Below are 10,930 nucleotides of genomic sequence, written 5' to 3'. Positions count from 1 at the left end.
CGCGAGAGGCAACTGCGTCATGCGTCACGGGCAAAAGGTCAAAGGTAACAAGGTGACCGGAAGGCTTATTATGTTGTACAAAAAAAAAAAAAAAAACTATGTTTTTATGTGTCAGAAGAGGGCTTAGGAAATAATAATAGAAAAAAAAACTGACCAAAAGGGCACTTGGGGGCAAGGAGCAAAAAGGGCAGGTGCTGCAAGGCAACAGGTCTACCATCCGCGCCACTGTGCAGAAACTTGTTTTTGCTTTAACCATTAAAATGGGACAAAAATGATCAAATTGTCATTTTTCTAATTTAAATTAACACCAGATTATTTGTTGTTTTTTTGTTTTGTTTTATTTTGAAATAGAAAAACCTCAGAATAAGCTACATACAAATTTAGAAATCATGAAGAATGGTGAAGATTTAAATCAAGTAAATAAAAATAATGCTGATTACACAAAGAATAAAGATTAAATGTTATGAAAATATAATAATTTTATTACTAAATACTGAAAAAGTCATTAACATAAGTATTTTCAATCATAAACAATTTATTTCCATATTAATCATGACTGAGTATAAACTAAAAGGTTGTGTATTCTCTGAGTAAAACATTTTCCTTTATTATTTCAGTGCATGAGATGCGGCTTGTTCTGCTCGGTAACAGCTGGTATGATAAGAGTTCAGTGGCCAACCTCCTGCTGGGTCAGAATGTGTTCAACACACAGGAGGAACCAAACAGATCCATCAAAGTCCATGGATGGATTCAAACAACAAGAACAGTTCTGATAAACACACCGGACCTGCTACACCCGAGCATCTCTGAATCCAAACTTCAAGAATTTGTAGAGCATTGTGTGAGTCTCTCTGCTCCTGGACCTCATGTGTTTCTGCTGGTTGTCCAGTGGAACATCAATGACCAACAGAACCAGAGGCTTTGTAGGATTCTGGATCTCTTCAGTGAAGACTCTTTGAAACATTCACTGGTTCTGATCTCAACACCTGGATGGGAAGAGAAAATACCAGATTCAAGTCATGTGTTTCGCCTGAGGCCTATGGAGGATCTGATCAGAAAGAATGGAAACAGGTGGATCAAACTGCAACAAGACCCCAAAGGACTGATGAACAACCTGAGTCTAATTTTGACAAACAACCATGGAAACCATGTTAGCTGTGGCCTCACAGAAGTTCCTTCACCTTTGAAATTTTCTCTAAGCCTTGGTATGTATTGGCAAAAACGCTAAAAATAATTTAATACCAATGACAGACCATGCATTTACAACAATTTCTGACTTTTATGCAGAAGGATTTTCTGCCTATTACTGCAATTGATTGTTTTTGCTTGTAGTTTTACTCTTATTGGTTATTTAGTTGCATAAAGAACTGGAAAAAAATCAGCTGATTGGAAAAAATGTCATAAAGAACAGATTTGGTGGCTGGGACTTTGCTTCTTATGTTTAATATATCTATAAAAGCAAGAGCTGAACCTTCTAAAGTATTAATAGAATATACAGGAGATCCCAGAGGCATGTCCAGAGTGTAGAGCCATGACTCTCCTTTCTGAGGTGTTTGGTTTAAAGCTCTAAACCAGAGGTCTCATTCTCGCGGCCCGCAGTGGTTAAGACTTACAAAACATTGCTGTATTTTTTATTTTTATTTTTTTGTAGAAGATGATGTCAGAACTGAGAATCGCAGGAACAGCCTGGAATTTATTCCGCCGGACTGTGAGTTGAATATTGTATATTTTTGCTTATCTTAAGTTCATCCATATTATGCTCAATATTCTCAAAATGCAGGGTGTAAGCATTGGTAATTAATTTAAAAAACTCTTTTTCTCTCAGGCTGAAGGCCTGAAAGGATTGGAAAACTCTATAGAAAAAAACATTGTGCTTAAGTAAATTGATGAATTAAAACCAAATCATTGATAAAAATCAGCTTGTTTTTGGCTAAATCCAGTCTCTTCTGTCCCATCTGTGGACGGTACAGAACTCCTTTAACCAGAAATCAAAACCTACTTCAGGCTTTCAACAGTGAAAGCATCACATCATTTTAAATCAGAATCACTTATCTAATTCCTGAATGATTCTGGAATTAGATTAAAAAAAATTTAGTGTGTATTTTATAGTACTTACTTTGCTAGTTGATCATTTAAATACATTGTTTTAGATTTTTGTCATCTTGGACATTTGATGAGTGTTTTTATGACTAAAATAATATCTATGCACCTGCAGGAAATTGGTGAGATTTCTTTTGTTTGATTTTATAAACTCAGCTGGACCCAACAGGGCCAGAACCAAAATGAAAGGGAGCAGCATTTATTGATAAAAAATATATAATTCAGTTATAAAATGTGCCATGTTTGAACATTTCTATGAGCATCTGCACAATTTATCACCATTTAGGGAAATACAAAAGCACAATGTTAAAATAAAACAGCTCTTCTGTTTCTCAGTCTCCCAGCTGCCACCAGGCCAGGAATCTGTCAGGGAGCCTGAAGAGAGAGGACTCAGTACTGGCCAGGACATCCTGTCAACGTGGAGAGGTAAGATTCCTACATCTATGAATATGCTGATGAAGCATATTATAAACTATATACTGTAAATCTGACTTCTGACTGATCTCTTAGTTCTTAGTATGAAGATGAACAGAAACAAAGAACTATAACTTTCTCTTTTTGGTTTGCTGCGATGTTTTTCTAATCAAATTTTCACATTGATCAAAATTACCTGAGTACCTAAGTAATTAAAGAATGGTGTAAACATGTAAACTCTTTACCTGACTAATGTTAGTCTCTTATCCCTGAAAACAGTTTCACACATACACTTAAAAAAGAAACTACCGTATTTTTTGGATTATAAGGCGCTACTTTTTTCCTAAGCTTTGAACCATGCGGCTTATAACCCGGTGAAGCTTTTCTGTGGATTTTTCTTCAACCACCAGGGGGCTCTTTAGCAGAAAGTGAATCATTGGAAGTCCATCCATCCATCCATCCATCCATCCATCCATCCATCCATCCATCCATCCATCCATCCATCCATCCATCCATCCATCCATCCATCCATCCATTTTCTTTACACCCTTGTCCCTTAGTGGGGTCAGGAGGGTTGCTGCTGCCTCTCCAGCTAACGTTCCAGGCGGGAGGCAGGGTCACCCTGGACAGGTCGCCAGTCTGTCACAGGGCTCATTTCAAGTCAAAATTGGAAATCAAAGAAGAACGTGCTGTTTTCATTTAGAACAAGCAGATGCTAGCAGCAGGCACGATGGAGAAATGTTTTTAAATTCATACACCCTCATCATGGAAACAACACGAAGAAGTTAATATGATGCAGCTTTTAAGTTGAAGGTTATCGATCTACCAGTACAGGAGGGAAATAGAGCCGCTGCACGTAAGATTGGCGTGAAGGAATCCATGATTCGGCGTTGGAGACGGAGGGCTACGACCTTAATTATTTATGAAAAACCAAGAGCGGTTTTTCATAAATAACCAGCAGGGTCTGGTTATGTTGGTTTAATAAACAAAAAAACGAGTCTATTTTTGTCTTTTTATTTTTCACTTCAAACGAAAAAAATAACTGCCTGAAAATACATGGACCCAGCGGCTTATAGCCCAGTGCAGCTTATGTATGTTTCCAGTAAAAACACTGCAACTTATAGTGAGATGCGCTCTATGGACTGGAAAATATGGTAGTTGAACCAATTTAATTGATTTGCTTCAATTGGTAATAAGTAATTAAATTAAGTTTACCCAACTCAATTTATTAAGTTTATCTTTATTTGAAGTAAAGTAAATTTTTTGAATAAGACTGACTTAAATCTGTCTTATTCTTATACTTAATGAATTCAATTTAAAAATAATAATAAAATGAGTTGGATGAACCTAACTTGAGTTTGTTAAATAAACACTCAATACACTATTTAGAGTGCAGTCTTAATGCAGGTTTATTGTTACTTGTTTCAAGCAATTCAATTAAGTTGGTTCAACTAATTTCTTTTTTTCAGTGTATGTGCCAACATTTTTGTCGCTGTTCTGCTAATGTAAACCCTCCTCCCCCACAATTTTGCAATTGTGGTGCTTCCATTAAATAAGAAATGAAATTAAAATCACACCTGAATAAGCTGTGATAAGTCATTAATAATCATGGCAGTGATGGATGTAAACAGTTACATGAGATATTTGCATAATTCAGCTGTGGAGCCAGCGCTTATCCTCTGTCAGCCAATCAGAGGAGACATTTGTGTCTTATTAAGGTGTTAGAGCAGCAAGACCCTGAGCTCCTATTACTTCCTGTTGTCTTATTTACTAACCAGTGCCAACATCTGCTTATTGACCATGTAACTCGTGTGATCTCAAAAAAGTGTTTCCATTGCAGTTTTGCGACATACATCTATTTCAAATGCTGAACTAAGAACAGTACTTGGTCACCTGAAAGAAAGACATGGTGTTCAGCGTTCTTGTCATACAGGTCTTTCATCTTTTCTTGATCAGATGGTCTTTTCTATTTTGGAAAAGGTTGCAGCTCACCCCTCACTAATTGATATCTGGCTATTGATGAGGTACATCAATAGCCAGATGTGCTGAAACAGAGAGACATCTCAAAGTTACAGGACACTTTAACTGGATTTTGAGACTACACTTCTGTCCTTGTTTCAGATCAGTCAGGTGTCAGTTTATTGTTGCCTTTGTGTGTTTCTGACATTTTCTAATTTCATGTATTTCATCCCACAGTTGACGAAGAGGATCCAAACAACATCAGAATAGTTCTGATTGGGAAGACCGGCAGTGGAAAGAGTTCAGCAGGAAACACCATCCTGGGAAGAAAAGAGTTTGAATCAAAATCAAGTCAAAGATCCGTCACAAAGCAATGCATAAAGGAAAAGACTGAAATAGATGGACGGTCAGTTTCTGTGGTCGACACACCTGGACTGTTTGACAACAGTTTGAGTCTCAAACAGATTCAGGATGAGCTGGTGGGTTGTGTCACTCTGGTGGCTCCAGGTCCGCATGTCTTCCTGCTGGTTGTTCAGATCGGCAGATTCACACCAGAGGAGAAGGAAACGATAGAAATGATCAGGAAAACCTTTGGGAAGGATTCAGAGAAGTTCACCATCGTTCTTTTAACCGGAGGAGATTTGTTAGAAAGAGATGGCATCACTGTTGAAGATTATATTCAGAAGGAAAGTGACGATTCTTTCAAGAAGCTGATCGCTGACTGTGGAGGAAGATACCATGTGTTTAATAATCATGCTGAAGAAAACCGTGCTCAGGTCAGAGAGCTGATCAGAAAGATCGATGACATGGTGAAGGAAAATGGAGGACAATGCTTCACCAACGAGATGCTGCAGGCGGCTGAAGCTGCTATACAGAAGAAAATGCAGGAAATTCTAGACAGAGAAGAAGAAATGAAGAGAAAGATGGAAGAACTTGAAAGAAAACATGCAGCAGAAAAAGAGATCATGAACAGAATACTTGAAACACAGAAAGCAGAAAATGAACTGCAACGAAAATCACTCAAAGAACTGAAGGAAAATATCAGGAGAGAAAATGAGCAGCGAAAGAAAGAGCAGGAATATAGAGAGGAAGAAGAGAGGAAGAGGGAAATAACAGAAGAAATGGAACAGATGAAGTTGATGAATGAGCTGGTAGCTTTGGAGAAAAGAATTCAATCAGGATTATATAGTAGAGGTACTGACCAATCCCTGGAGATAAAGAGACGAGATCTGAAAGGGAAGCAAAGGCTGATGGAGAAAGAAAGACAAGAGTGGTGGGAGAAAAGACATGAGGAAGAAAAACAGAGACAGCTGAGAGAGGAGATGAGAATTAATAACCTCAAAGAAGAATATGAAAAGAAAAGGGAACAATATGAAAACTCTAAAAGAACTGAAGAAAACATTCAAAGAGAACTGTATGAAAAGCAGATCAGACAACTGGAGGAGAAACACCAGAGAGAAATGGAAAACATGAGAAAAATATTCATGGAAGAAGTTAGAAAGCAAGCAAAGCTGGGAGGAATGGCAAAGATCTACAACTCTTATGTACCAGTCCTTAAACACCTGGAAAAAACATGCAAACTCCAGTAATAATTCATCCCTATTTAAACACAGGAGAACTCAAGTTACATTTACATGATAAAAATAGAGACATAAAGTCTTATAAGAACTCAAAGTTTATCTTCATATTTGTTTTTCAGTATTTTGAAGGAATATTAATTATTTTCAGCAAACATGTCAGACACAAGTCTTTATAGAAAATAGATTAGGTCCTGTGTGGCTCAGAGGCAGAGCTGGGTCTTACAGCAGCACTGATGCATTTCATCCTGCTGACTGGTGAATACAACCAGAGGCATTAAAATCTTGTGCTACTCAGCCTTTGCTAAAATCATAAATGGCTGATAACTGTGTGTATGTTTCATAACTATGTGACTGATTTCAAAATGTTCAAAATGTAAATAATTCTGTGAATCTGACTTTGAACTTCTTGTAGATAAAACAGTTTGGACCATCCATGCATCTTGTACTGTATGTCATTATAAAGCTCTTATCATTAAATGTTTAAAACATTATGAAAACATTTTATATATGTCCATATTTCTCTAATTAATCATTGTATTCTGTTAAAGTCTTTAAGCTGTGTCTGTCACTGCAGGATGTTTGGCTAAAAGCTGCTCTAAGCACAAACATGACAGGATTTTTTATTCTCTTCTTCTGACACCCTGTATGACAAACTGACTGGACAGACTGAAATAAAACATTGGCTTGGTGTTTAATGTTTCCCAAATAGGTAGAAAATCTCTTTGTAACCCATCATCCATGATGTTGGCCCTCCTAGTGGGCCAACACACTGCAGTGGTTACTGAGTCAGTGAATGGTCCACAGTTAAAGACGACAAGAGAAACACAACAGATCAACCAGCCGACACAGAACCAAAGAATATCCTACCAGGTCTGATCCACTTGTTTAAAGTTTAACTGATTTGTTATTTCCCCCATAATATCCTTAAACCTTTCAGCAACACATCTTCTTCTGATTGCTTACAGTTTGGTATTTCAGTCCATTTATGGTTGAAAAGCCCACAATGGTCTCTGGAATAACTTAAAACTGACAAAAGTTATAACTACAAAATTTACTGAAAATGAACCGATGAAAATCAGACATTGATTTTGAATTGTGTTTCAACAGGATCATCATAAAAACCACACTAATAAAACAGGCCTGGACTAAAATAATGGTACCTATGTCTTAATATTTGCCCCACCTTTTGGACCAGAAGCAGCACTGAGATCTGGAAAAACCAGAACCGACACCAGACCTTCATCTGAGGCCAAGAAAAATATCATTAGCAGCTTTCAGCAGGTCTGTTTCAGAGCTATGATGATCTCTGAAACCTGACAGAAACTCTTCAAACATGTTACTATTTAGAAGTAACTACCTTTCTCAAGGTTTTTATGGGAAAGGAAGATTATCTTTAGGTCTCTAATTTATTAAATTATCTTTATTGAGGAAAGATTTTATAAGGAAAGGTTTAATTACAGCTACATAAAAAGCTTGTATTAAATGTCACTGTACTAAAGATCCTCATCAATTTGTAAAATGATGAGAGTCACTGAAGGCAGAAGGGGGAACAGCTGATCCTGTGTTCACTTCAGCTACTGGAAGTGAATGTTGCATTAAACAGTCTTTGTTGCAACCAAACAACTATTCCTATAAACAACGAGGCTGCATCACATGCCGACCTGTGTGTAAAATATGGTACTGTACATTTTTTGTGCATTCACTGCTTCATACATGAGGCCCTGGCGTCTTTTTACAGGAGACACTTGTTGTTTCTTTTGCTCTCCAGCAGGTGGAGATGTGGCATAACTTATATCTATGTATCATACATGGAAGACGCTGTGACAGACCGCAGCTGGTTTGCTAGGGAGACAGGAAATCAGTATTTACATTTAAAAGCAGGTAGATCGCTGAGGAGATCAGATCCCAGGCTGATGACTCTTGTAGAGAGGTAAAATACTTCTAGAGAGACGTACAGAGAGCCGTTGACTGGTTTCACTTTAGAGAATGAAAAGATTCTCCACACATAACAAAAGCTGTACCACAATCTGGTGTTGCTGGCAGGATTTTGTAAGAAGTGGCACATGCTTGCAGGGGTTTGTTTCACTGCGTAGGATAGGGCTAAGTAGGAGTAGTTTTCTTTTTTTATTTTCTTTACTGAAACAGTAGCAGGTTCGGCGGGGACCACCAAGTCCGATCGATCCGTGGTGGAACGAGAGAGGAACTCTATGCTGTGGAACCATGGAGGAGCAGCTTCAGGAGCTGAAGGACATGATGCACCATCTTCAGGCAAAGAACCAAGAACTCAAAGAAAAGGTTATGACTGATCAAGACTCTTTACCATCTACCTCTAGTGGTGTGAGAGGGAACTGTCCCCAACCTGTCTCTGCAGTGGAAGTGCCTGTAATGGAGCGGCTCTTTTACATCCCAAGGGAACGTAAATGTCCTGTTTTCAGAGGTAATGTTGGGATCGAGGTTATGGATCCAGTGGGCCAGACATCTATCTCCTCTAGACCAAGCCTATTTTGTTTTTGATCACCTGGAAGGTGAAGCCAAAGAGGAAATACGATATAGACCCCGGGCTGACAGAGAGGACCCTGAACGCATTTTTGCCATTTTGCAAGAATTGTATGGTTGTGCTAAGTCTTATGTAACTTTGCAGGAAGATTTTTTTCTAGAAGACAGGAAGAGGGTGAATCATTAAAGGAGTTTTCTCATGCACTGTTTTGTTTAATGGAAAAGATTACTGCCAATGCACCAAATGCTGTTGCTAATGATGCCGTGCTTTTGAGAGACCAGTTTGCTGAACATGTTCTTGATCCTACCTTACGTAGGGAACTGAAAAAGCTCATTAGAAAAAACCCAGAGTTTACATTTTTGAACATTAAGAAGGAAGCAATTAGGTGGGAACAGGAAGGACAACCAGCTGAAGTGAGAAAAAGAAGCTACTCTGTACCATCATATTGTGCCTTACAAAGCAGTAGACCAGATTTAGAGGTTCTTTGAAGGGCTTCTGATTTGTCAGAAATAAAGGAAATGCTGTTAAAGCAACAGGAACAGACTAACCTGCTCTCTCAAAATGTATTACCATTACAATCCACCTCAAGGTCCCCACATTGGCCATATCTGAACCGAACCACCCCTATTACTTACAGGCGCTGCCAGAAACCTGGTCATATAGCCAGAAACTGTAACCAACCGAGGATGAACTCTGCCCCATCCAACTCCACTACAAGGAGAGGCTGCAACTGCTTATCAGCAGGCGGGAAACTAGTTCCTTTTGAGCTGAGCCACAATTCAGAAGAGAGCGGTCATGGCTCAAGTGGTCTTGAAAACAAATTCTCACCATTGGTTGGCCAGTGTCCCACTGTACTGGTGAAAATGGGGGATGTTCCACTTCAGTGTCTTTTGGATACTGGTTCCATGGTAACAGTCACAGAGAGTTTCTTTAACGAACATTGTCAGGGCCTTTTGCAGGCCTGCTCTTGGCTTGAGCTTTATGCAGCCAATGGGCTTAGCTTACCTTATGTTGGCTATTTTGAAACTGATGTAGACCCTTTGGTTTGTTTCAATTTAACAGAATGCCATTTGGCCTGAGCAATGCTCCTAGTACATTTCAACGATTAATGGAGCGAATGTTTCAATCTCAGCATTGTCAGTCCCTGTTGTTATATTTGGATGAAATTGTGGTTTTCTCTTCTTCAGTCGATGAACATCTGCATCGATTGGAAACTGTGCTGGACCATTTGAAACAGGAGGGATTAAAAGTGAAGCTCGATAAATGTGCTTTCTTCAAAAAGGTGGTGAAATACCTTTGCCATGTTATTTCCAGCCATGGGGTGTCCACAGATCCAGATAAAGTCTCTGCTGTAAAGGACTGGCCTGTCCCACCACAGTTTCACAGCTGAGAAACTGTGGTGGGACACAGTTAATAGCTGGCGAACCTGGCGAACCTGGGGTTCGCCAGCTATTATAGAGGATTCGTTGAAGGATTTGCCAAATTGGCAGCACCACTCCATCGACTGGTTGCCGAGATGCAGAAGACACAAGGTCGTCAGCGACAACAACATTTGGGTGACCACCGGTCTCGAGATTGTGAAAAAGGCTTCAACCAGTTGAAAACCAGGTTGGTTGGTGCGCCTGTTTTGGCATATGCAAATTTCTCTTTGCCATTTATCCTTGAAATAGATGCCAGTTACAGCGGCCTAGGAGCAGTGCTCTCTCAGGAGCAGGCAGGGAAGGTCCGTCCAGTTGCCTTCACTAGCCGAGGCTCAGACCTGCTGAAAGGAACATGTCCAACTACAGTTCAATGAAGTTAGAGTTCCTAGCATTAAGGTGGGCCATGATGGAGAAATTTCAAGACTATTTGTTGGGTCAGCAATGTATTGTATGGACTGATAACAATCCCCTCAACCACAGCTAAACTGGGGGCAACCGAACAGCGTTGGGCAGCACAGTTGGCAGATTTTAACTTTTCTATCTACAGATAGAAGTTACAGTTACAGATCAGGCCGGTCAAATGTGAATGCAGATGCCCTTTCAAGGAAGCCACCAGCTGTAACAGAGGCTGTCATTCCTCTGCCTGGGACCTTGGTTCCCTTGATGAAGCAGCCAAGCTGTCTAGATGTAACGCAACATGTGCTCCAAGCTGCAGTGTCTGTGTTCCCTGCTCATGCCCCTGATGACATCATTGCACTTTGTTCGTTATTCTGCAATAGCCAGCCGCGCCTTAATCTCACCACCGACTGACTACTGACCAGCTCTCTGTCTAACAGGTCCGGAAAATCCCTGAAACCTGGGTCTTACCCTAAAATAGGTGTACAGGAGATTCTCTGTTTAAACTGGTGGCGGAGAAAACTCGTCTAGCTCTAACTACCTTCAGATCCAGAAGTTACGGC

General features: G+C 39.6%; 1 protein-coding gene across 1 annotated transcript; it reads left to right on the top strand.

Moving 5' to 3' along the window:
- Positions 1 to 625: 625 nt before the first annotated feature.
- LOC103152644 (GTPase IMAP family member 4-like) lies at positions 626 to 6,379 on the top strand. Its single transcript, XM_016661255.1, has 4 exons — positions 626 to 689; positions 1,652 to 1,708; positions 2,437 to 2,526; positions 4,711 to 6,379. Exons 1-4 carry the CDS (start codon positions 626 to 628, stop codon positions 6,060 to 6,062), a joined length of 1,563 nt encoding a protein of 520 aa, XP_016516741.1. The 3' UTR covers positions 6,063 to 6,379.
- Positions 6,380 to 10,930: the final 4,551 nt, after the last annotated feature.

The sequence above is a fragment of the Poecilia formosa genome, unplaced genomic scaffold (assembly GCF_000485575.1).
Source record: "Poecilia formosa unplaced genomic scaffold, Poecilia_formosa-5.1.2 Scaffold320, whole genome shotgun sequence".
Classification (NCBI taxonomy): domain Eukaryota; kingdom Metazoa; phylum Chordata; class Actinopteri; order Cyprinodontiformes; family Poeciliidae; genus Poecilia; species Poecilia formosa.
This window is presented reverse-complemented; position numbering and strand designations above follow the sequence as displayed.